This window comes from Urocampus carinirostris, chromosome 16 (genome assembly GCF_059441175.1).
Source record: "Urocampus carinirostris isolate Australia breed hairy pipefish chromosome 16, RoL_Ucar_1.0, whole genome shotgun sequence".
Classification (NCBI taxonomy): domain Eukaryota; kingdom Metazoa; phylum Chordata; class Actinopteri; order Syngnathiformes; family Syngnathidae; genus Urocampus; species Urocampus carinirostris.
This window is the reverse complement of record NC_142364.1, coordinates 20,819,495-20,847,260: the sequence shown is the minus strand read 5'-3', so window position 1 is coordinate 20,847,260 and position 27,766 is coordinate 20,819,495. Positions and strand designations below refer to the sequence as shown.

Genomic DNA, 27,766 nt, shown 5'->3' with positions numbered 1-27,766 from the left:
GAATAGCCTACTTGTATACTTTTTCATGATATTCTAATATTTTGAGATAGGATTTTTGAGTTTTCTTAAGCTGTAAGCCAAATTCAGCAATATTAAAATAATAAAAGGCTTGAAATAGTTCAGTTGATGTGTAATGAATCCAGAATGTATGACATTTTTGTTTTTTTAATTGCATTACAGAAAATAAAGAACTTTATCACAATATTCTAATTTTCTGAGACAGTCCAGTATACTGATCTGTCCCTTCAAACACATGTGAAGAATATTACTAGCTTTCTTCCATCTTCGCAACATTGCCAAAATTCGCCCTATGCTGTCTCAGTCGGATGCGGACATTATAATTCACGCGTTTGTTACCTCCCGTCTCGGTTACTGTAATGCACTACTCTCCGGTCTCGCGATGTCCAAAATCAAGAGCCTGCAGCTAGTACAAAAAGCTGCAGTAAGGCTTTTAACTAAGACAAGAAAGTTTGATCACATTACCCCAATTTTAGCTAACCTGCATTGGCTCCCTGTTAGCTTAAGATGTGATTTCAAGGTTCTGTTGGTAGTATACAAAATCATGCATGGACTTGCTCCCTCATAAATTTCAGAAATAATTTCCCCCTATGTTCCGGTCAGGAGCCTTCGCTCAGAAAATGATGGTTTACTAGTGATCCCAAGAGCCAAGAAGAGATCCGCAGGTTCGAGAGCGTTCTCCATTCGGGCCCCGGTGCTGTGCAATGCTCTTCCCCCTGAGATTCGATCTGCAACCTCAGTGGAAATGTTTAAATCAAAGCTTAAAACACACTTCTATTCTATGGCATATGAATAACCTATATTCTATGTTAATAATGTGTGTATTATTTGCCCTCATGTAGGTTTTAGATGAGGGGATGGTGTGATAATAGTCTGTAGTTTGCAATAGTCTTTGATCTGTGCAGCCCTTTGAGACTCTTTGTGATTAAGCGCTATACAAATAAACATGACTTGACTTGATACCTGATATCAATACTCCATGCCTAGTAAAAATCTACATGACATATTCTTTCATTCATATCTGTTAAATTAGGTTTGGAGGGTTGGTCATTTTCAGGTAAAACTGGTATTTCTTGTGTTTATTAATTTATATTCGTGTAACCCCAATCCAAACAATATGTTCTTTTTTTAAATTCACAGACAGTAAGTATTCGCCACTCGAGACGATTAAAACAAAACAAATCAGGCGAACGACACTGTGTTCCAAGCCCATAAACATCTATACAGAAATGATTTTAAGAAGTGTGCTTCTGTACAAAAATAGTCAATGGAAAACAAAGTGCAACGGATACGTTTTTTTTTTCCAGTAGCTAAAATCCACATACAAAGACTCCTCAGTTTACAAAAGTGCTGTTTTCAATTACCGTATAAATAATTGTTCTATGATTATCAAATATTCACGCGACGCAGAACAAAAAGCCCATACAAGTACACAGTACATAATGACCTGTGAACACACTGACATAAGCCTGACAGACTGAAGAAAACAACTTCCTGTATGTAGATTCCATTATATACAGTACACAACTGTTAAGCATCTGAGGTATTACCCTGAGGTGTTTCTTGACAAGTCCTTGCCAATAGAACCAGAGAGTTAATGACGGGCTTCGTGACTGATCGATACATTAATCGATCGTGCGGACTTCCCCCGAATGTGTGGGGTTTCATTTATCATGACTTGGTGGCCGAACCGAGTGCATTAGTTAACTGCAAACCGCAGGCGTGCTGTTTTACACTTCTACTAGTATTGCAGTATTTACGGTCAGTGACGTGCTGTCTCAGGGGGACCTGTCATCATGGAAATCAAACGGTTAGATATATTCAGTGACAAAGTTTTTTCACATTATACAATTAGTATGAATAGAATATAATAGAATATACCTTATGTATGATTGTGCTGTGTGTCCGCAAATGCAAAGTGAGGCGTGCGGTTCTAGTGAGACCTAGGATTAGGCACACACCACAGCCGAAAACAGTAGCATTAGTGACAGTATTACCAAGCTGACAGCAAGTCAAGCCACACAGTAGTCGTTTTTCTCGTTGCATGGACATTTTTCATATTGGAGGATTGCTTTTGTTCAAAAGTAGCTGCATATAGACCTCGTTTATTAGTTTAAATAAACAATAAAACATGTTTGTCTGTAGGCAGCACGGCGGAACAGTGGTTAGCGCGTGTGCGGCACAGTTCTGAGGTCATGAGATCGAACCTTCCCGTGTGGAGTTTGCATGTTCTTCCCTTGCTAGCGTGGGTTTCCTCCGGGCACTCCGGTTTCCTCCCACATTCAAAAAACATGCATATCAGGTTAATTGGCTGTTCGAATCTCTGTGTGTCCTGTGACTGGCTGGCAACCAGTACAGGGTGTCCCCTGCCCACTGCCCAAGGACAGCTGGGATGGGCTCCAGCACCCCCACGACCTGACCGAGAATAAGCCGTGCAGATAATGGATGGATGGATGTTTTCTGTGCTACAGTTTATGTATTGCTTTTATTTGTAAATCTGACTGTGCCTCACCAGACACAAACCGCACAGTACTTCACGGCTTACTGACTATGTTCGCGTTGGCTTACAACCTCTTTGATAGGTAAAGCATACAATAATATACTTACTGTAGTCAAAATATTAGAATGAGACGTTTTTAAGAAAAATACATTTTGAAAGTAGACTATTTTCTCTATTAAGTATGTGTTAAAGGATCTGAACCGAATTTGGAACTTTGTTACTCTCTGCCGCATTCTCCTGGCTCAAGATTGCAACCTAAGTCAGCCTATTTATGATGCACGTGCAAGTATGTGCATTTCTTAGACATGCTCAAATAAAGTTCTTTTTGTTCATCTTTCTGAAAGTTTGGACAGGAATATGGACTTTATTTGAAAAAGGACTATTACTACTTTCACCATTTTCATGGTACACTGACTAATATAATCTTTTTTTTGAAAATTGTGGGGATAAGCATTCTATGAACTTAACTTGTTCTGCATCAGCTCTAATAAAAGTAACACAGTGGAAAATAAAGCATAAGGGCTCCTTGAACTCAGTATGACATTGTTAACACATACTTAATAGAAAAATATCACAGAGCACTTATAATTTTAGTATTTAATATTAATTAGTTAATTAAGTATTTAAATGAATTAATGAATACAAGTTTCTACTTCAGTTTTTGACTATCGTGGGACCTTTTTGGGATGCAACCCCTGCGAAAAAGGAGGTATCAAAGTACAGTATAGTCCAAGCGCCAACCCAAAACCCTAAGAAAGAAGAGTTCATTGTAGCGCAACTAAGAAATGCAAATACTTGAAGGTGCATCATGAACAAGCTGACAGGCTGCAATCATGACTTTAAGCCAGGATGTGAAGGCAGAGTTAAAAAGTTCCAAACTCCGTACAGCTCCTTTAAAGAGGTTAAAAAGTTGAGGCACTCTAATGCTCCTTTTTTGTGAAAATATAATCTCAGTATGTTGTTATAATGGCAGCCGCGTCAACATAACCATTTGTTGCTGTGGCAGAGTGGATCCAGGCGGGGGTCGTCTGGATCTCATCGGGGTTTCCGTCCTCGCCTACCGTTTCGTCTTTAATTTTCTGGAGCAACAGCAAAGTGTCGTCGCTGCCCACTCGCTTCACCCGACTGTAGTGGCGATCATTGAGAGTGAGCGGCCGAGGGTAGCCCTCCCTGGCGTCCCACGGCTGAAGGATTACCACGTCGTCCTCAGCCACCTTCTGCACGCCCACATATTCCACGGACCAGCGAGCGGGTGATTGCTTATGACCGGACCCGGCAATATTGAGCTCGCTGCGGGCCTTTATCGGTTTGCACACAGGCGCCTCAGTTGGCAGGGAACGGTCCTCGGCGGGGCCGTCCAGGGGCCGGTCCGGCGGACCCTTAAACACGGAGGGCCACGTCTGACCTCCAGTTTCTACTCCAGCATGCTCCCAGTCTTCTCGTTCAGCTTGCTCCCTGACGGCGTCTCCGTAATCTTTAGGACGGACGCACTTTTCCGTCAGAAGGGTGTGACTGTCGCAGCTACCCCGGCCGGAGTCGCTGTCGGAGGTGGAAATCTCAGACTTGAAACTGTCACCGCTGTCAAGCTCCTTGCTCTTTTCTAACATGGCCTCTCGCTCTTCTGGGACATATACTTCCAGGTACTCAACCAGTAACTCGTCGCTGTCTGACGTCGATGACATCGGGGGAATTCCAGACAGCCCCAATGCGTTAAAGATGTCGTTAGACTTGCTGTCCTGGATTGAAATGTGTATATCAGAGTTGGGGAGTTAACTTTACAAATGTAATCCAATACAATTACTAGTTACCTGCTGGACAATGTAATAAGTACCGTATTTTCCGCACTATAAGGCGCACCTAAAAGCCTTTATTTTTTTCAAAAGCTGACCATGCGCCTTATATATGGATCAATATTAAGTTGCAAAGTCTTGCAACTAAAGCAAGCAGCCGCCAACTAGATTTTCCCCCGAAGGCGAAGTCGTCCGCGGTGTATGCTGGGATTTATATACCGGCGTTTCATTTCCTAACCAATGTGTCAATCATCATTTGAGTCACTATTGGCTAAAGTTTTTCGGAGGTAAAGGGGGCGGATCCTTTTTATCATTTACAGGGTCGCATAGGCTAAAGGGGCGAAACAAAGCCTGCAATTGGCAGAAAAAAATGAATGTGAATCACACATTGGTTGGGTTGCACTACGGCATAGAGAAAACATTTTTTAATACTCTGTATTTGTAAATATTTTACTCTCCTGGATTTACTGAACTCACGGTTGTAAGAAGACCATGGTTACGTATCATTAATGAACGTGAAGGCTGCAAGAGAACTTAGGTGAGCTATGCAGATTTATATTTTCCCGGTATCTTGTTTTAGAACGATAGATTTTTAAACTAAATTCAACTCAAAGTGTTTATTGTCATATGCACAGTAAAGAACCCCGTTTCCCTGCACAATAAAATTCTCATTTTGCTGTCCACACAGTTGCCAGCAAAAAATAAAATGGAAACTAAGAAATGTTTGTTTGGTAACATCCTACGGACACCGCATCCGCACGTGTCTACGACACGTATTTGCTTCTTTGCAAGCTTTTAGAATGTTAAGGGGGTAATAAGTTTGACTGAACTATCTGACTGTTTTGTTGACGTTCCCATTGTAGCGCCTTATAATCCGGTGCGCCTTATGTATGGAAAATATAGGACCAAAAACAATTTTTTGGGTGTGCGCCCTATAACCCGGTGCGCCTTATAGTGCGGAAAATATGGTACACATATTCCAAATACCAAAATAATACTTTCAATTAATCCAATACAAAATATGTGGTTAAAAGAAAAAGCAAATATAGCATAAATACAATTTTGAATTTTGTTTAAGATAAATGAACAATGTCACTTTCCTAATATTTCAATTGACCAGGGAAGAGTATTCATCAAGGTTTTTCAGCAATGAGTTCTACTACTCAAAGGTGTCTCATGCACAACCAATGTGTATTCTAAGCGAGTTTCCCTACTCACTAAAGTCATTTGCCTCTTCTGAATTTTGTCAACCTTCGGCTCCCGGAAACTGAGTCAAGACCCAGTCCCAGAAATAGTCTCAGAAGCCGTGGCCACGGTTTTTCCTGGAAGTTAGCTCAGATTCTGGAAACGCCGGGTATATTGAAATCCATCTCGAAGGACCCATAAAATGTCAGGTTGTACCCAAAAATACCCAAAAGAAGAGGCACAGAGGCTTAATTCTATTCCAGTAGGGAGAAGGCTGAGAAACAACCCCTCATGGTGTCCCACAGCCTCCTCAAACATTTTATTTTACTTTGGAAGCCCACACACAGATGTAACTAGATCTGTGCCTTCTTGACAAGACACACATGACTCGGAGAAAAGCTAAACTTGTCTTGTTTAACAGAAGAAAACCGTTTTAAAAGCATATAAAATTACTATTACACCTTAATGCTATCACACTACACTTTATATAAATGTTAATAATAACCAAATGTGTGAAAACTCTTGTTGGCGTCGGACAACCCTCCGACAACCAGGGGGCCCCAACCGAGGTTTGAACTGGGCACAAGTGTGTCCAATCGCCAAACACCGTATCTTGCATCCTTTAAAAAGGAAATGTTGCTCTCTACACGTTGTTGGGTCGTTGTCATTGTTCATTTTGTCTTCCATTGTCCTTCTGTTTTTCATTGCCGTTTTCATATCTGCCTTCATGTCAGGTAAGTTAGTTTGTTTCTGGTTTCTTAGTCCCTTGCGTTATTCCATTTCTAGTTTTGATGTTTATAGTTTGGACTTTGTCAGGTTTTATTTTTGTTTCTGATTTCTTGTTTTGAGAATTTTAGTTGCTTTGTGCCCATTGTTTGTTTGGTACCTTGGTCCTGATTTTTGTAAAAAAAATCCCAGCTATCTTTGGGCGGTAGGCAGGGAACACCCTAAACTGGTTGCCAGCCAGTTGCAAGGCACACAGAGACGGACATCTCACTTGCTCATTCACAGCTCGGGACAATTTGGACCAGCCAATCAACCTGACATGCATGTATTTGTAATGTGGGAGGAAATCGGAGTCCCGGAGGAAACCCACGCTCCATACAGGAAGGCTGGTAGCTGGATTTGAACCCATGACCTCAAAACTTTGCCGCGGACATGGTAACCACTCATCTGCCGTGCAGCCTCAAAGTAATACAGTAAGACCCCGGTTATCGCGGTTAATGGGGACCAAAACCACCCGCGACAAGTGAAAATCCGCGATGTAGTGGCGCACCTTCAAAAAACCAAAAACCCCCCCCCCCCAAAAAAAAAACTCATCTCATTATCTGCACCGCTTATCCTAATTAGGGTCGCAGGGGGGCTGGAGCCCATCCAAGCCATCTCCGGGCAGTGGACAGGGGACACCCTGAACTGGTTGCCAGCCAATCGCAGATGCAAATCACATTAGTTCTCACAGCTAGCTGCATTCTTCATCGACGCACGAGCCGAGTGATCCACCGCTAAGAGTCGTACAGCTGGGCGATTTTACGTCCGCCCGGGACGATCAGAGACAAATTCACAACAGGGTTGTTACTTGCGCTGCACCGCGGGTGCCGTTCGGTCGCTCCCGCGAGCGAGCCCCTAACCCGCGGTGCGGGTACTTTCGGGTGCGATACGCACGACACTGACAGTTACAGGGGTAGCCCGATCACGCCCGCCGCATTTTCTCGCGTCGCGCCGTGTGACACCGTGTCCGCCGAACTTGCTCCGTCGCACGGCCCGGGAGTGATTTTTATTTTATTTTTATTTTTTTAACCATTACAGACCGCGAAGCTCTGAAGCTGCGAACGTCGAACCGTGAAGTAGCAAGGTCCCACTGTAATTATTTTTTTCTAAATATACCTGTATATTGATTATGTCCTTTTCCCCTGCAACTAACAGAATACGATTACATTTTTGGTATCCTGATTACGTAACAATGTTACATGTATTCATTTCTTTCCCAAGTCTGGTGTTGAGCCACCGTTGACAGGAGATTGTGGTGAAAGCATGCCAAAAAAGTAAATTTTCTGAAATAATGTCTACATGGAAAGGTTTGATGACAGATAGATAGCTACATAGATAGATGGACAAAATGTTTGATGGATGGATGAGAAAGATAGACAGAACGATTAATGGATGGATGAGAAAGATAGACGGAACGATTGATGGATGCAACGATTGATGGATGGATGAGAAAGATAGATGGATGAAACGATTGATGGATGAGAAAGATAGACAGAACGATTGATGGATGGATGAGATAGATAGACCGAACGATTGATGGATGGATGAGAAAGATAGATGAATGATTGAAGCATGGATGAGAGATAGATAGATAGATAGATAGAACAATTAATGGATGAATGAAAAAGATAGGCGGAACGATTGACGGATGAATGAGAAAGATAGAGAGTCGGAACGATTGATAGGTGGATGAGAGATAGACAGAATGATTGACAGATGAATGAAAAAGATAGATAGACGGAACAAATGATGGATGGATGAGAAAGATTGGTAGACGGAATGATTAATGGATGGATGAGAGATAGATAGATAGAACGATTGATGATGGATGCAAAAGATAGCTAGACGGAACGAATGGTGGATGGACGAGAGATGAATAGAGAGACAGAACGATGGATGGATGTATTAGAAAGATAGATAAATGGAACGATTGATGGATAGATGAGAAAGATACATAGATGGAATGATTGATGCATAGATGAGAGACAGATAGAAGGAACGATTGATGGATAAATGAGAAAGATTGATACACGCAACGATTGATGGATGGATGAGAAAGATAGAGAGATGGAACAATTGATGGATAGATGAATAATAGATAGATGGACAGAATGATTGATGGATGGATGAGAGATAGATAGACGGAATGATTGATGGATGGATGAGAAAGATAGATAGACGGAATGATTGATGGACGGATGAGAAAGAGATAGACGGAACAATTGATGGATGGATGAGGGATGGATGAGGGATAGATATTTGGACAGAATGATTAACAAATAGATAGAAAAAAAGAAGGATAGATAGATCGACAGAATGATTGAGGGACAGACAGAGGATTCATTTGATCCATGCCATCTATAATTGATTTTTTGGGGCAAAGAGGGCGGGAAGTGGGCAGCACGGTGACGCAGTGGTTAGCGTGTGTGCGGCACAGTTCTGAGGTCATGAGTTCAAATCAAGCCATTTTTAGCGGATCGTGGGCCTTTGATTTGGCAAAATAATGCTAAGAAGAAGAAAAAAAATGAAGGGGACAATTACACTCCTTAACAGTAGATGGCGACAATGCCCTGCAGAGTTCAGGGGCACCGCACGGCCCAGACGACCCGGATAAAGGCACTGGAGTGCTATCCACGTAGGTGAATACCAGACATGGGACCAAGTCACACATGTGCAAGTCTCAAGTAAGTCTCAAGTCTTCACCTTCAAGTCCCAAGTAAGTCCCAAGTATTTTTTTCTTGGGCAAGTCAAGTCACAAGTCAAGTCCCGAGTCTTAGATTGCCAAGTCCAAGTCAAGTCACAAGTCATAAAAACAGCGACTCGAGTCGACTCGAGTCCAAGTCACTAAGTCTCAAGTCCCCATGTCTGGTGAATACCGTTCCAGAGCTACTCAGAGAGGCGTAAGAGTCTTTATCATCAGCAGATAAGCCGGGGACGCAGGACTTGCAGATGTAAGTAGCTTGCTTATCTTGAATCGCGAGGCTTAGGTCCTGAACTGACAGCCCAGAGCACTTGTAATGAATGTAGTGCTTGCAGTGGCTGCATTGAATCATCGCTCCATGGTCCACGGCACCGCAAAAACATGGTTTAGAGACTGCCTTTCGAGGCGCCATATCGAATAAATCAAAAACTCAGTTCAATTATTGAGCAAAACAAAACAAAAACTTCGACTCGACTGCAAAATACGGCATTTAGGACCCGCCGCATTTAGCGTGCTCGATCCCTTTTTCTTGTTTAGTCATTCGGCGCATTTGAGTGGGACCATATCTTATTTTACAGTGATTTTGTTGGTTTAAATTCTTTTTTTTACAGCTCATAATAATGGGTCTTAATAAAGTTAGTGATAAGGCGAAGGAAAGGTGGAAAACAGTGACAACAGCGATTGAGTCGGAAAAAAAGAACAATTGAAAAAAATAAAAATGGTCTGCCATTGAAGCGCTGCTAGAAGGTACAGTAAATGGTTTGAAAATGTTATAGTTTTAGCTTTTTACCAGTATATTCGTCTTTATTAACTACATAATTAAATCATTATTGATGTTTAGGTAAACACTTTATTAATATTTTGAATTGTTTTAAGCATGTGGCTATTTTAAAACCGTTTTAGAGGGTCACTTATATGCGATGTGGGCTTGCGAGATATGCAAGAATATACACAACGTTTTGGTTTTGCTGGTCATTTTGTTTTTGGGAGAAAAAAAGGGGAATATATTATGCATTCTCTGGTTTAAACTGTACAATCCTTTCCATGTGTAAATTTGAGATGTAGACATGTTTTCCTGTTTGAGTCACAGCTCGTTACTAGGGTCTTGAAGTCAGAACAGTTGGGAAGAAGTGCTTTGGCGCACCAAAAAATAAAATTCCCTGCGTCAAGGCAGAAAAATAAACAGTGCGATGTTACCAAAGGGACAGTGTATCATATTTAGTTTCTCCTCATGGTACCAAAAACTTTCATTCAATAAAATAAACAATTGATTTGAATAATGGTAAAAAAAAACACTTGGACTATCTTACCAATGTTAATTTTAATAAAAAATTATAGGTCGAGAAATGTGTATTTATTTTATATAGTGGAATCCCTTCCTAAGGTCGCCGCCTTGTTTGTCTGGCAACTTGCTGCTACGATACGCTGTGTGGCATAGGTCTCATTCACATTAGACATACAGTGCCATCTAGTGGTCAAATATTACACACTTTAAGGATTTTGTGAGACTTCAACACTACACATTTGAAAGCTGGAGTTTTATAACCAGGGCAAGCCAGAGGTGTTTTGTAACTATCTCTATTTTGTAGAATCTATTTGTAACATTTGTGTTTTGAAATCAATAAACAGCTATTACCTTTAAAAGCTGCTGATCGAATCCTTTTATTTTAGGACCAGGAACCGGCGGTAGGAGGCAGTGTTTCAAGCTTAATGGATAAAAATAAAGAGACACCACAGGATTACAAAAAAAGGAATGGTTATAACTGACATTGATCATTCTGCAGTATTCATTCATTTATTTTTTTACCTGCGAGTATTCACGTGCAGCAGCCACGTGAAGATAAGGAACATAAAGGCACACACGACTGCGATGACGATCCATGCAGACTTTTCCCGACGGAAATCTGGATGTAGAATTCAAAGCAAAACATGACAAACAGCACGTTCCATTTAATCAAATTGCTGTTTACGAACGAGTCATCAATACGTATGAATCAAGATTACGATACTTTTTATGTGTCTACTATTCAAGCCTAGGGAGTACAGAATACATGGAACCGCGCTACGGAGTTAGGATACCCAAAAATGTGATTGTATTCCATTGCAGTTAGAGGGAAAAAAGACGTAATTAAATTACAGCTATCCATTATCTGCACCGCTTATCCTCAGTAGGGTCGCGGGGGTGCTGGAGCCCATCCCAGCTATTTTCGGGCAGTGGGACACACAAAACTGGTTGCCAGCCACTTACAGGGATACAAAGACGGACAACTCTCTCGCTCATTCACACCGAGGGACAATTTGCCCCGGCCAATAAACCTGACATGCATGTTTTTGTAATGTGGGAGGAAACCGGAGTGCCCGGAGGAAACCCACGTAAGCATGGGGAGAACATGCAAACTCCACACAGGAGGTTCGGTGTCATGACCTCAGAACTGTGCAGCATACGCGCTGACCACTGCGCCGCCGTGCTCAAATTACAGGTATATTAAGTTAAAATAAGGATTTTCTTCTACAGGGTTACAGTTTTTATTTAAAAGTATATATATATATATATATATATATACATATATATATATATATATACATATATAATGCGCCAATAGAATTGTGTCTATCATCAATTTAATTAGGGCAGCACGGCGGCGCAGTGGTTAGCGCATGTGCGGCACAGTTCATGTCTTGGGAAGCTTCTGCGTCCAGCTCCAGACTTCCTGTGCGGAGTTTGTATGTTCTCCCCGTGCTTGCGTGGGTTTCCTCCGGGCACTCCGGTTTCCTCCCACATTCCAAAAACATGCATTTCAGGTGAATTGGCCGGTCCAAATTGTCCCTAGGTGTGAATGAGCGAGTGAGTTGTCTGTCCCCGATTGGCTAGCAACCAGTTCAGGGTGTCCCCTGCCCACTGCCCGATGATTGCTGGGATGGGCTCCAGCACCCCCGCGACCCTACTGAGGATAAGCGGTGTAGCTAATGAGATGAGATCAATTTAATTACTGAGACAAGAGAGAGAGAAAAATTGTGCGCGTCGTATTTGTTGCGCGGATTGTACAGGCGGCCATCTTATCCACCACTGCATATTTGTCACTATGTGTTACATGTGAAAGTACTTTTCTTTACATCTGCATCTTATTTATCCTTCAATGTTGCATTTATTTGGTTCAATTGGCGCAGGCCTGCAGTTTCGTGAGGCTGCCTACGTGTGTTTGTGTATATTAGCAAGCGCAGTTGCGCGCTAATGATGCGTTCATGGACATTTAGTAAATTTGATTGTCTTTGGTTTGCATTCTGCAGTTAATTCTTGTTCAAAATCCACTATACAATCACTGTATTGTTATCTTGTGAGAATGTTTCACTCAGCCAAATAAAATTGAATATTTTAAAGAGGTTTGGCATCCTCACTGCAACAAGTAAACCTTGAACTGAGTAGTATGTTACATTAAGATGTGATCGTAATGTAAGATGCTTTGTAACAATTTTCTTAAGCTAACCAGGGATAGGGATGAGTTTCCATGTCTTTATCCCCCCTCATTGTTCATTTATCTAAAACAAAATATAGTAATTGTATTTATATTATGTTTATTTTGTCTTTTATTAGCATATTTGGTATTTGAGTAATCCGAAAGTAATTGAAAGTAATCAAATTCTATTTCTGCAATATTATAGTATTCGGATTATTTTACGGGTTACATTTTTGAATAAGTAACCAGTATAGGATTACATTTTAAGACACCTTATCAACCGTGGTAATATTGCAACAATTATATATGTGAGTGATGTCTTACATTCAGGAAATTCGATTTGGGAAGTTGAACTCCACTCGCTCCAAAAGCCGTGGTCAGGTTTGCATCGCACCTGAACGAGGTACAGGCCTCCAGAACGCAGGCTGAAAATATTAAAAAACTTCTGCTGGCCAGCCACATGAGTCTGAACACACACACAAAACGCCTTTTAAAAGTACAGCCTCATTCCATCAAACAAAACCTTCAACTTAATGTAATAGTGTGACTCGGGGGTCGGCAAACCGCAGCTCAGGGGCCGCATGCGTCTCTTTAGCGCTCCCGAGTGGTTCCCCAGCGCTTTTCCCAAAATGTTTACAAATTGAAAAAGATTGGGGAGGAAATATAACTTTCTTTTCATATGGCTTCTATAGGAGGACAAACAGCAACGTTTCTAACATTTTCCAATGCTTTAAAAAAGTGTGGAATAATTATTACATTTCAACTACCTCACCACATTTCTCCTTTCCTCTCCCCGGTGTTATCTTAAAAAAATGCTCTTTTCCCCGACCGATGACGAGACAAGATCTGCGTCCTTGCAGGAGACGGATTATTAGGTGCTGTACGGAATTTGTAACTTCTTACCCACGGCCACCATCCCCTGGCTTGTGTTATCATTGCAGCCCCTGTCAGCTCATTCCTATAGTGTGTGAACAGACGCTTCCCTATTTACGACCATTCGAGTTAAGAAAAACGGTAGATACTAACATTTTTTTCGGGATGTCGAAAAATATCCGGACATTGCTGTAAGTTAGATTTTGAATTGTGTGCACCTTTTTCTGAGTACAGGACCGTACTGTAGTGCTTCTTTCTGCCGCTACCGCCGAGTGGTGCTGTAAGAGGTAACCCAGCATACAACCCGAAGAAGAAATCTTCTTCCTCTTCATAGTTTGTGTGTAAACATTCTGTATCTCCAGCGTGCTAAAAACTTTGCATCTGTTTAATATGGTTGGTGTAAAGTGTAAAAAAAAGGCTAGCCGTTTCTTTTGAAATGAAAGTGGAATAAGAAAGCTTGATGCGGTTGAGAAAATGGTTGGATCGCTTTTTTTGGGCCACTTTATTCCACAAAGAAGGAAGTTGCCTAAGTCTTGAAGCTCATCTTACAAAAGTAAGTTAATCTTAACTTTATTTATTTTTGTAGAGCATATTATTTTACAAAATGTTTATTTTTTCAGTACAAAACAATACAAGTTACTTATACAAACATTAAACATACTTATTTGAACCTTAAACATACTTATATAAACCTTCAACATACATTCCATACAAAATATAGCACTGAAGCAACTTACTAACAAATTCAACTTACAAACGATCGTTGTTCGTGAGTAGTGCATGTGCTTGAATATTCTTATCTTTCTTGGGGTTTGGTTTGGAGAAGCCCTCTAATTACTTTCACCATTTTTATGCTACACCTACTAAATAGTAAAGTCATGTTTATTTGTATGGCCCTTAATCACAAAGAGTCTCAAAGGGCTGCACAGACCACAGATTATTGCAAACCACAGACTATTATGACACCATCCCCTGATCTAAAACCAACATGAGGGCAAATAATACACAGATATCGTCAACATAAAATCTAGGCTATTCATTAGCAATAGAATAGAAGTGTGTTTTAAGCTTAGATTTAAAAAGTTCCACTGAGGTTGCAGATCGAATCTCAGGCGGAAAATAGAAATAGGGAAAAACCCCGTGCTTGTTACTTATGGATATCAATGAGAAAATCTATGGTTTTATATAGAAGAGATGCGTAAAGGTTTCAGAGCAACTAGTATTCCTAAAAAATAATATTGTTGTTTCATAATCACTGTAAGTTGTGTTGTAATTTTTGCCGACACCCCCTGACATGAAAATAAACAACATTTCCCACTTTAGATTATGCACTAGTGGAGAGGTCAACATAAAGATAACATCACATTCAACACAAAGCCGTGAATGAATGCAGCCTCCTCATCCACGGGAAGCAGCTGGCACTGGGGCCAGAGTATATGAGCTCAGGTTTCACCTGCTGGCCGCAGCCTTGGAGACTTCCCCACAAGACGGTTACCTATGCGTACCTCCCACTCATTTTCCCCTTCTGAGCGGATGCGTAGTTCGTAGATGAGAGTGATCCAACCGGAGCGAGTGTCGGCCTTACGTGGCGGCTCCCACATCACTCGGAGGAAGGGCCAGGTTTTGTCCTCCATGATGCTAAGTGACACGTTCTCAGGGGGATTGGGCTGGACTGGAAACAAAGAGTCAAGTAGAAATATGCCATATTTAATAAGGATTTTCGACCCCCCCAAATACACAGAGAACTAATTGATTTCTGAGTTGAATTATACTGCTATCTAGAAGGAGCTGTTCAGACTTTAGAAATTTGTTACCCTCTTTCGCCATCTCATTGCTCAAAGTAATGATCGCAGCCCCAGTTAAGGTCAGTGTTCATGACTCCACTATAAGAAAAACACTGGCCAAAAATAGCATCCATTGGAGAGTTCCCACGCGAAAACCACTGCTGTCACAAAGAGTCATCTCAAATTTGACAAAAAGCATCTTGATTATCCTCAAGACTTTTGGAAAAACATTCTGTGGACTTACGAGTCAAAAATTAAAATTTTTGGAAGGTGTGCAGCCCGTTCCATCTGGCTTATCAATGACAAAGCATTTGACAAAAAGAACTTGCTGCCTCAGGACAAGGACAACTACCGTGGTTGACGGAATAATGGTTCCTGGGGTTTACCAGAAAATGAAGGAGAACATCCGGCCATCAGTTTGTGCCCTCAAACTTAAACGATCAGAAACACACCAGCAAATCAACCTCTGAATGGCTCCAAAAAACAAAATGAAGGTTCTGGAATGGCCAAGTCAAAGTCTGGAATCAAATCCAATTGAGATGATGTAGAGTGACTTATAACTGGTAGTTCATGCTTGAAACCCCCCAGTTATATGGCAGATATAACAATATGGCAGATTTGAAACAATTTTGCAAAGAAGAGTGGGCGAAACTTGCTCCACAGCAATGTGAAAGAATCACAACGTTTGATTTCTGTTATCCCTGCCAAAGCTGGTCCAACTTGTTATAGGCATAGGGGGCAATTACTTTTTCACAAAGGTTTTGATTCTTTTTGTAACTTAATACATGGAATCAACATTTCATAACAGTTTTTTTCCTTGGGTGTTATATTAAAATTGGTTTTCTGAAACCTTTTTGAGTGACAAATATGCAAAAAAAAAAACAGAAATCTTGAAGAGGGCAAATCATTTTTCACGACACTGAAGCTTTTAAGCCTGGCGTACTTTTCTGTGGCAGCCTTTTAGCATGGTGTTTGCTGACCACGGTAATCTGACCACGGTAATCACATGCTCGATTGCATGGTAACCCTTCTCGTTTTATATTATCAGTAAAAGTTCTGTTTGCAACAATTCTGAGTTTTAGTGTTGCTGGTTTTACTTGATTATACAAAAAACAAAATTGCTCTTAGATCAGCCTAATGTAGGACGTTTGGACAGGGTAGGACGGTTTGGCAGAACATCGGCTTTCCTGCATTTGCGTCCACCCTCGCAAAACGTGACATCGCATTTTGAGAAGTGTTTATTTTTTATACACGACATCAGCCTTACTTAAGGAAGCTAGCATAATTGTCCCCAATCTTGCTGCTATAGCTACCCATAAAACCTAAAACCTCGCAAAAATCTGGGTAAAAAATTGTGCCGTTTGGCCACTTTGAGTCTCTATAGTTTGTCTTCTTCCTTGTGCTTTTAAGCACTTGTTTTCTGTTGCAATAAACAATATATTCAAATCTACCACACATATTCCCTTTAAAATCATTTTCCTATGTACTGCCTTACCCTCCTTTTTTGTTTTAATTTGACAAGATGTTCTTAAAGCAGTGTCTGACAAAAAGTTACCAGACACCAGGACAGACAACTCTGAAAAGTTGCCTGCCCAGCCATAAAGTCGCCTGCCCCATTTTTCACAACTTGAAACACAATAAGATGACTAATTATAAAAAAAAAAAACCATTGTTGCAAAGTATTAAGGATTAATAATCAGAATATATAACAGAACAAAACTTTAAATTTAAGTTTATTATAAATCTACTTATAACATTCATTGCATGTTTTCCATCTGCCATCAGTATGTATCTGTATTTACTCATCTTCATTCATGCAATGTTTGAGTTTCGTCGTCTGCTGCAAGCCACGTGAACTCCTCTTTACACGATGCTTTTAATGTACGTTTACGTTTTGTAGCGTCATAATATTTTTTAGCTTCTTTTGAATCTTTCTTCTGGGGCTGAGGATTTGGCTTGATACCTAACCACTTATCCATTTTTCTTGTGTTCTCTGAGGGTCTACTTTGGAAAATGATATGCAAATGCACGACCTTATGAAGCTCGGGAAAGTCCGAAAGTACGAAGTTATTCGATGCAGGCTTCTGATTGGCTGCCGAGTAGGCAAATTGCCGAACGAACCAAAATTCCGAAATTTCCAAACCGAACAAAGATTTTGAATTCAGAATAAAGCAGACGTTATTTCAAACACTGCTTAAAGTAAGATGGTTATTGTTTTTATTGCACGACAAGGATCTAAGCATATATTTTTCCTAAAAAAAAGGGGAAAAAAAAAATCACACTTTAACAGTTCCATAGAGGTTACAAAAACATGTAATTGAGGACAAGGTAGCGGCACAAGAGCCCTCACCGATATAGACCACGTCGACATCTACGGGGTCCGAGGAAGTGCTTCCAAGTCGGTTGGTGGCCACCACGGTGATGTTGTAGTTCACCCAGATAGATGTGTTATTCTTGTTGAAGAAACACGAATTCTCCCCACCTGTGGTGTAGTCTGGGCACTCGTACACAAAGTCAGAGCTGGCGAGGGGGAGCCATTACTGTCGATTACTGAACTTTACTGAACCGTTAGTTTACAAGGTAAATAACTCGTGATTACTGATTTTAGAGGGCTCTTTTGTTTAAATACAACAGTCACGTGAAAATGGAAAAATAATCACAGCACAAAGCACTTAACTATATCGGAAATGGAATAAGGTACTCAGCATCGAGTCGGAAAAACATGTCCAAATTTCCCAAAAGGCTTTGATGAGTACTATATGGTTGCTCACTCTTGAAAGCACTAGTCCTCTAATGCAGTGTTTTTGAGCCAGGGCATGTTTTTTACATTGGCAAAATTTTGCGGCACACCACTAAACAAAAATGTTATGAAATGTCACTGAACAGTATGTTTAATTACAATACAATTTATAATACCCCCAGTTTTTACAGCACAGACACTTAAAAATGACATGACATTTGCAGAAAATGATTCATAAATGTTTTATAAAATCTTAAATTTTAAAAAGTGTCATTGGAGCATTTCTCACGGCACACCTGACGATCTCTCACGGCACACTAGTGTGTCGCGGCACAATGGTTGAAAATCACTGCTCAAATGGTTTGACTTCAGGAACAACCACGACACCGAAATCACAAGCTTTGACCCAAATCAAGAAAAATAATTTCGCTTCTCAAATGTATCCAATGAAAGGATTGCGGAGTTTAAAGCAAAAAAACCCAAAACGATTTCCAGGACCTTGAATTCTCACGTAAAAGCCCACATTGTTTTTAAGCGCCCCCCTTAAAACTGCTTTTAAATGGCCACATATGAAAAGAAACTCAGAACATTAATAAAATATGTCCCGAAAAAAAAACCCCATTAATTATTTAATTATGAAGTTAATACAGATTAATACACTAGTAAAGAGCAAAAATATATAACATTTCTAAACCATTTACAGTACTGTACCTCCCTGCAGCGCTTTAATCGTACACAATTTTCGTATCTTGCGTTCGTTTTCTTTTTCGATTCAATAATTGTTGTCACTGTTCCTTCCCCCTTATCACAAACTTTTTGGGGAATCTATAATTTTGGGCAGAAAAAGGAAAATAAAACCAACAAAATCACAGTGCGCTGATTAACTTTACAGGTAGAAGAGATCGAGCAGGGTACTATTGCCATCTACTGTTAAGGAGTATAATTGACCCTCCGTGGTTTTCTTTTTCTTAGCATCATTTTGCCAAAGAAAAAGCCTGCGACACACTGAAAACAGATCCGCTACCCACTTTTGGATCCCGACCCACCAGTTAAGAAACACTGCATTAAAGTGAGAAATAAAAGCAGCAGCAATAATAGCTATGAGCAAACTATTGGAAATTGACTTTTATGTAATAACTATGTTCAAGCGTAAAAACAACTTTGCAAGACCAATTTACAAAATCCACAAATGACAAATATAAAAATCAAACCCTCTCTTTTGTTCACCTAAGACTTTCCAAGGAAAAACAAGCACGAAACAAATTTGAGTCCTAGTATTTTGCATTCAGATCTAAGTCAGCTTCCATTTTGGTGTGACGTGGAACATTCTTAAAAAGGTGACAATTGTGTGTAATACTACAATACATAAACTGTGTTTGGAGACAAAAAAATACGTTCTAATAACAGGGATTTGGTAAATTACAGAAGTATGTATCAGTACCACCACTTTTGTGATTACTGCTATGACTGGATGCTGGTTCTTCTTTATTGGTTTACAGGAGGTTATTGTAATGTGCAACTTATGAGTTAGAGTCCACCGAATTTTTCAAATTTCTTGCACTGGCAGTGCCATATTAATACACCTGTTGAAAATGCCGAGGTGCTGGGCAGGTTTTCTGAGAAAAAAAAAATCATTTAATTGGTATTGGAATGTCCCTACTGCTCATAGGTGCTTTAGAACAGTGTTTTTCAACCAGTGTGCCGGAGCACACTAGTGTGCCGTAAGACCTTGTCTTGTGTGCCGCTGGAATTTTCCCAATTTTATCTTTCCAAATAATCAAGCCATTATTCAGTATTTTTGCTTTCTTCAGACAAGGAATTGCAATAGTCATCCATAACAGTAGGTGGCAGTTGATTTTTATATACTTTTTGTATACTAATTATCTGCTCATGAGGTAGCACAGTACAGTTAATAACTTAATGTGTTTAACAAAGCGGTTTAAGATTGCACTGTAAAAAAATAAAAACATAAATAAAACACATCATTCTTTTTTATTTTAAGTATTATTTTGTTCTTTTTATATACTAATAACCTGCTTATGAGGTAGTACAGTGAAATATTTGACATAACTTCATTTTCAAACATTTTCGACCAACGCTGTGCCTCTGAACTTTTTTTATAAATAAAAAAGTACCTTGGTTCAAAAAGGGTTGAAAAACACTGCATTAGAATGCTGACATTGCAAAAACACAAAAAAAAGGCAGATAATGTTGCTTAATCTTTGCTATTTTAAAGGAACAGTGTGTATTATTTAGTTGTCTCCTAGTGGTTACAACCCGCAATTAATTGAAAAAAAAAACAACAACAACAACAAGAAACAATGTTGATTCAAATAATAATGAAAAATATTTTTAATATACTTGAGAAATTAGCTTTTATTTTACATAAACATGAGGTTCACCGAAAATGAGCTGACATAAATGCCCGCCATCTTGCTGCTAAGGGTTCCCAAAAACCTTAAAAGGCTCGGCAAAAAAAGAAAAGGAAACACTTTAGTCACTTTGAGTGTCCGAAGTTTGTATTCTTCCTATACTATTTAGCACTCATTTCTGATTGCACTACACAATACCGCAAAGTCTAGTGGTCAAATAATACATGCTGTCCCTTAAAAATCATTTCACTTATACACTGTATTCCCTGCCGTTTTCAAGAAATAAAAACATAAGAAGAAAACAACTACTTACCAAAAAAATAAAGTAACAAATATAAAATAATACCTAAATAGAGCAAAACAATTTCCAAAGAACAAGAGTATTTAGTTTTCTTGTCTTACTTATTTTTCTCAATTGTTTGATTTGAGTTTTTGCAGTGAATAAGTCACACAAGAAACAGAAGGCAAGAAATAAGGGAAGTACTCACCTTTCTTTACTGTAGTACAACACATGTTTGGTAGGCAGTCCTCCATCAGAGCCGGGCTGCCACCAACAGGTGAAAGTTTCTTTTTCGGGAGAGCGACAGCTGGTCAAGGTGGGCTTCCCTGGCGGACTGAGACCTGACAGGTAAAGCAAAGGAAATCTTCAGATCACATTAGAAGGACTTGCATCCTTTATTTTTCTGGATGAAGAATAGAACCATCCATTTTATATGCCGCTTATCCTCATCGAGGTTGCGGGGGTGCTGGAGCCCATCCCAGCTATCTTCAGGCAGTGGGCAGGGGACACACAGAACTGGTTGCCAGCCAGTCGCAAAGCAGAATAGAACCAAGTTTTTTTTATTTCCAAGCATAATGCCCCGGTTTTGCAGGGCATTCTACTTGGATGAAGTTGTTGGGGCCGTGTTTTTTTGAAAAAAATACAGTACAGTACATGCTGCTATTCGCCGCTCCCAGAGTTTCCCAAACGTAGACAAACTGGCAATCATGCTCTTCGTGTCACTGTCACAGTTCACAGACGAGGAGGAGGAGGGTCTGGCAAGACACAGCCATCATTCAATCAGCCCAAATTGAAGACATTTTTGCAAAATTCCACAAAGGCTCTGATTTTGTGGAAGGAATAACCCGGAAAAAGTGTTGACAAGTCGGACTTTCGCTAGGTCTGCCTCGCGCATTTCCGACAGATTAACAAAAGCCGGGAAAAGCAGACGTCATTGGATCAATACGTCTACCCAGCTTTAAATTTCATTGAAACTGTAGGTGATGACAATAAAGGTATTTTATTGTATAGTTTTCAATCAGTTTTTCAAGAAATGCAAAGCAAAAAGGTAAATGATTATTAATATTATTTCTTTTATTCTTCGTTTTTTTAACATTATGTACCCCTAGTTTTATATGTGTTAAGCGGTAATCAAATTTCAACATGTATTTGTTTTATGTTCTGATGTTTTTTTTTTAGGATTTATCAAAACAATATCATACTGTTGTTTTGCGGGGCTTGGATATGCTAATAAAAGACAAAAAAATTAATTGAATAATTGAAAAATTACAAAATTGTGTTTAACCAAAATGAACAATGTAACCTTGAAAAAGAATAGGAGGAAACCAAGGTCACATAGTATAGTTTATTATGGATAAATAAAATATATGCTCTGTTTTAGTTTACATTAAGAGGACATTAAGAACCCAATATTGTTTGAAGTAATCACTTTCTAAATTTCTAACAAACCTTATTATTTGTTAAAAGTGGAGATGCCAAACCTTTTGAAAGTATTCAGATTTACTAGGCTAAGGTAATTGTTATCACTACATAACAATGCAGTCATCGAGTCGTGGATTTTGAACAATTACCTTCAAAATACAAAAAGAAGATAATCCCTCAAATTTACCCATTGTCCCTGAACGCATCGCTAGTGAGAACCTTCGCTGCCTCGTGCCCAATACGCACATGTTAGCAGCCTCACGAAACTGCAGGCTCACGCCAATTCAACAGTGTAAGAGCTACATTGAAGGATGAATAATATTCAGACAAAATGAAAAGTACTTTTGTCTGCAACACACTCTGACAAACATAGATAGATAGATAGATAGATAGATAGATAGATAGATAGATAGATAGATAGATACTTTGTTCATCCCCGAAGGGAAATTCACATTTCCAGCAGCATCCCTGAGCTGAGAACAATCGAGAACAATCGAAAACATGCAGTGGTGGATAAGGTGCCGGTGTTGTGCTTAAAAGATGCACCCGTGTGAAATGTCCCGCCTCGCCCAAATGTTACTAAAAAGACTTTGTATCTAATTTTCAGGGTAATATGATAGAACAATAAAGCACCTTGCATTTGCGCCTTGAGAAATCACTTTTGGGCAAGTTGACAATATGTACTTAGACGAAACGACTCGGCTTTTTCTTACCAATCATCCTTCCATTATCTGCACCACTCATCCTCAGTAGGGTCACGGGGTGCTGGAGCCCATCCCAGCTATCTTCGGGCAATGGGCAGGGGACACCCTTAACTGGTTGCCAGCCAGTTGCAGGGCATACAGAGACATACAAATCACTTGCTCATTCCTACCTAGGGACAATTTGGACCAGTTAATTAACCTGATATGCCTGTTTTTGGAATGTGGGTGGAAACCGGAGTGCCTGGATGAAACCCACGCAAGCACGGGGAGAACATGCAAATTCCACACAGGAAAGTTTGATGTCACCACCTCAGAACTGTGCCGCACACGCGCTAACCACTGCGCCGCCGTGCGCCTATGCCTTTTCTTACCAACCAATGGACAACTAAACGAGTTCCTTTAATTGCGATTGATCAGCGTTTCAAAACCGTAGTTTTCCGAATATCACATGTATTGAAAACTCTTATGTGTTCTACCATAAATCTTACTTGGCTGAACTGAACTGACAAATTCTCAATGGATACAACGGGAGACAAACTTTCAGAAGATAAGGCGACATTTTGACAAAATAAAGACTTTAAACCTGCTTAAAGGTGATGTCTATACAAGGTGCAAATGCGCCGTGTTTTTTTTGTTCTATAGAATTCCCCAAAATTAGAAAATAAGTCGTCTTAGTTATGTTTGCACAAGGGGGACATTTCACACAGTGGGTGCATTTTTGAGCACAACATCGGTCTGTATAATCTGTGCAACAGTTTGAAAACCTAATTCTCTATCAGTCTGTCATTGAAATTATGACACAATTTGTCTTTTGGTGCATTTATATACAAAATATATAATGCATCTAGTTTCTGCGCTGCTTATTCTCACTAGGGTCGCGGGGCGTGTCGGAGCCGTTCCAAGCTATCTTCAGAAAGACTCACTCATTCACACCTAGGGACAATTTGGACTGGCCAAATAACCTGACATGCATGTTTTTGGACTTTGGGAAGAAACTGGAGTGCCCCGAGGAAATCCACGGGGAGCAAATGCAAACTCTGCACGAGGAGGCCACAGTAGCAGGAATTGGACCTTGGACCGCCGCACCGTGGGTTTGCATGCTAACTGCCCAGCTGCTGTGCCGCCCATACGAAAAATAGTTGTTCATAAAATTGTAATTCTGCAAAGTAATCCTTATTTTGATAAATATACCTGTAAATCGGGGCAGCACGGCAGCGCAGTGGTTAGTGCGTGTGCAGCACAGTTCTATGGTCTTGGGAACCTCCTGTGTGGGTTGAAATCCAGCTACCGGACTTAATGTGCGGAGTTTGTATGTTCTCCCCGTGCTTGCGTGGGTTTCCTCCCACATTACAAAGACAGGCATTTAAGGTGGATTGGTCGGTACAAACTGTCCCTAGGTGTGATTGAGCAAGCGAGTTGTCTGTCCCCGTGTGCCCTGCAATTGGCTGGCAACCAGTTCAGGGTGTCCCCTGCCCACTGCCCGATGATTGCTGGGATGGGCTCCGGCACCCCCGCGACCCTACTGAGGATAAGTGGTGCAGCTAATGAGATGAGAGATGAGACCTGTAAATCGATTACACCTTTTCCCCCTGTAACTGTAAAATAAAACAATTACAGTTTTTTTGGTATCCTGATTACTCCCCGACCCTGATGGTTGTGTACAATGTACCTTCAATGTTTGGTGTGATGACCAGCAACAACAGCAGGCCTAGATCTTTCCTCATTGTGGTGCCAAACAACCTTGACTGCTGCGGGATGAGCAGAAAACATCAATACACAGAGTGAATAGAATGAAGCAGTCGCAGTGGGGGTCAAGAAATACTTTTACAAAACGTCTGTAGAGGGAAAGAGAAGTTATTGTTATGTTACCTTGGTTCTGTACTGTCATGGACTTCTTCCATAACCTGGGTCTCCAACCTTTTTCAAGCGGAGAGCTAATTTTTGTAACTAATTAGTGCAAAGTGCACCCAGTTTTTATATGCATTTTTAAAATACAGTAGCAACTTAGGTAGATGGCTTGCTAAAGGACGAAAATATAGTGTGATTGTTATCGAGAAAGGAGCCCAGCATTTAGCTTGATAAACAGCAAAAGAAAAAATGTGTGCTAGATACCGTGCAAAAAAATGTAAAAAGCTAGCCAGCTATCTAAAAAGTGAGGAAGAGAGATAGCTAAATAGCTAAAAAGGTAGCCAGATAGCTAGCTAAAAAGAACTGAACATTTACTTATTCGCTTTATAAAATCCATACATAGGAATGTAGTTTGTGAAAGCAACTATGGTTTCCTATTCCCAATTCGTTTTCAAGGTTACCGTTTTCATTAATCTTAAACAAAATTTTGTAATTCTACTTATATTACATTTATTTTGTTTATGTAGATTTTTGCATGGCACGGCGGCTGGGTGGTCAGCGCACAGCCCCACGGTGCAGAGGTTCAAGTCCAGCTCCCGCAACCTCCCCGTGTGGAGTTTGCATGTTCTCCCCGTGCCTGCATGGGTTTCCTCATTTTCTTCATTCAAAAAAAGTCTCTGTGTGCACTGCGACTGGCTGGCAACCAGTTCAGAGTGTCCCCAGCCCACTGCCCGAAGACCGCTGGGATGGGCTCCAGCACCCCCGCAACCCTACTGAGGATAAGCGGTAGATATATGGATGGATATATAGAACTTCAGTGGGTTTCAAGTAAAGAATAAATTAAAAAAAGTAACACAATTCTCATGTTACGTCAATCCAACACAAATATAGTGTACCTCAACAGAATTGTATTCTCCAAAATAAAAAGAGGATTAATCAATGTACTGCATTCCTCCATACAGCACTGCATTTCATTTCCCACTCGGGAGGGGTTTATGCTAAGGATTAAGCATAAAAATACATAGAATCCTCTCCATTTCTGTCTACCTCCAGCAGCTGGACCAGCGGGGTCAGCGGTTGCATAAGCAGGCTGCAGCTAACACTTAGCGTTGCTCGAACACAGCGTGACCCTTTTCGTCTCTGAGCTTGGCTAGGTCGTCTGATCCCTGTAAGCTAGCTCGCTAACTAAAAGGAGCGCATCTGGTGCAACATCCGTTTAAACACAAATCGTGAAGTGGTTAGCGATCACAATGCTAGTTTCATAATAACGTACTGCTCTAAAGTTCACTACACTTTTATGGGATACGGACGCTCCCCTACTTACGACCATTCGACTTACGTAAAATGGTAGATCCGAAAAAAACTTTAGGCATGTAGACGAATATCCGGACATTGCTGTAAGTACGATTCTGTATTGTGTGCACATTTTTCAGAGTATAGGACAGTACTGTAGTGCTTTTTTCCACCGCTACCAGCGTGTGGTGCTGAGAGAGGTCACCCAACATCCCCCTCGAAGAAAAAAAACAGCTTCCTCTTCTTAGTTTGTGTGTAAACATTCTATACTGTATGTCCAGCGCGTTACGAACTTTGACATTTTTATTGTTTGATATCTCATGCGTCAATTCAATATGGTTGGTGTAAAGCATAAAGAAGAGGGGAGCAGTTTCTTTTGAAACGAAAGTGGAACAAGAAAGCTTGACGCGGTTGAGAAAATGGTTGGATTGCTTTTTTTCGGCCACTTTTTACCACGGAGGAGGACTTCTTTAAGCCCTTCTTAAGTTAAAGTAAGTTAAACCTTACTTTATTTATCTTTATAGAGCATATCATTTAATGAAATGTTTATTTTTTTTGTACAAAACAATACAGGTTATTTATACAAGACTTAAACATACTTGTACAAACATTAAACATAGAAAATATAGCACTGAAGACACTTATGAACAAATTCATTTTACGAACGATTGTCCGGAACCTATCTTGTTTTTAACTCGTCTAGAGCGTCTGTATCTTAATTACACATGCTTTTCTACCATGGACTTTTTAAAATCTCAATATAATCAGCGATCTTGATTCAAAGACATGTCAGGACTTAAGAGTTAGCAGAGCTGCCACTGTTTATTCCTCTCTAACCTTATTCTTTCTGCTTCAGTGGCTCCGCCCCCGGTCGCTAATCCAATCAGAAAACGCCGGGGGGGGGGGGGGGGGGGGGGGTGGTGCGTCGGGGCAGTATCAGAGACAGACAGCAGGAGAGAGGGAGAGAGAAGCTTGGCTGCATCTTAGCCTAAATTACTATTAAAACCACTATATTTATTCAGCCTGTTGAATAAATAAGAATCCAAATACCGACATTCATCAAATTCCCAAATATTGGTGCTTATAATCGGCTCCCCTGATAATTAGTCGACCTCTAGTCACCATGATCTGTTAATTGGTATTACGGCCACGCCAATGGATTAGTTTCCTGCTGTATATAGCGGCGCTTACGTAACGAGAGAGCCCTACACCCAATAAGCTGCTAAGCAGACAGAAGAGCGCTATCAAATAGTGTCAACTATGAAGCCTTTTAAGTGTCATGCAGGGATAAATTTCGTGTTGCTTGTAACACCACTACCTAAGTGACCACGTCTCTAATTCTAGCGTTAAATATAAGTTTTCTAACACTCTACTATTATATTTAAATTATCCAAAATTATAAAGACATATGGAGGTTTTTCAACTTTGCATTCAAGGATGTTGCCTAAGTTGTTCTTTAGTATTTAAAAAAAAATAATCTGAATGTTTTAAATGTTTTATGCTGAATCTTCCAAATGGCAGTGATTAGATTGTTGGGATGCTGACATATGCCAGGAATATTCTGTGATAAAACTCTGAAGAAACTGCTTATCTTAGTTTTTATGTTGATACAAAATGAAAATGTGGCGGAAAAAAAGTGCTTCCTTCTTTCTGGACAAAACCAGAACTGTAAATTTCCATTAAGTAAATGCAATATTAAGAGGAAAAAATATTTTCAGCTTTATGGATTTCTTAAAATAAAATTCTCAATTCTTTGCTGAGGGAAAATAATTTCATAAACAAATAATGTTCCAGCATAAAAATAATTGTCAGCCATTTTGACTGCATACTTATGAATCCTAAAACTATTGTCTTGCAGCTCATTTGTGCCTGGAATATTCTGTAATAAACCTTTGAAGAAAATGCTCATCTCAGCTTTTATGTTGACTGTCTCACAATCTGGATACAAAATGAAAATGCGAAGGAAGAAAAGAGCTTCCTTCTTTATGGACAATACCAGTACTGTAAATTGCCATTAAATAAATGCAATATTA

At 40.1% G+C, this 27,766-nt stretch overlaps 1 protein-coding gene across 2 annotated transcripts in view; it reads right to left on the bottom strand.

The window, feature by feature from the left end:
• Nucleotides 1-1,082: 1,082 nt before the first annotated feature.
• prlra (prolactin receptor a) overlaps nucleotides 1,083-27,766 on the bottom strand; it is a 35,234-nt gene continuing 8,550 nt past the window's right edge. Inside the window, exons 2-10 of one of the 2 annotated variants that reach the window (XR_015853038.1) lie at nucleotides 24,262-24,340; nucleotides 20,675-20,807; nucleotides 17,425-17,594; nucleotides 14,796-14,962; nucleotides 12,742-12,883; nucleotides 10,770-10,866; nucleotides 10,599-10,668; nucleotides 1,900-4,254; nucleotides 1,083-1,806 (exon numbers count right to left, since the gene is read on the bottom strand). Coding sequence is in view for 1 of the 2 variants with exons in the window: in XM_088355882.1 (XP_088212008.1) it covers nucleotides 3,469-4,254; nucleotides 10,599-10,668; nucleotides 10,770-10,866; nucleotides 12,742-12,883; nucleotides 14,796-14,962; nucleotides 17,425-17,594; nucleotides 20,675-20,807; nucleotides 24,262-24,316 (1,620 nt within the window). In the remaining variant the exon portion in view is untranslated. Of the gene's footprint in view, nucleotides 4,255-10,598; nucleotides 10,669-10,769; nucleotides 10,867-12,741; nucleotides 12,884-14,795; nucleotides 14,963-17,424; nucleotides 17,595-20,674; nucleotides 20,808-24,261; nucleotides 24,341-27,766 lie in introns of both variants that reach the window. The other variant, XM_088355882.1, reaches the window with a different exon arrangement.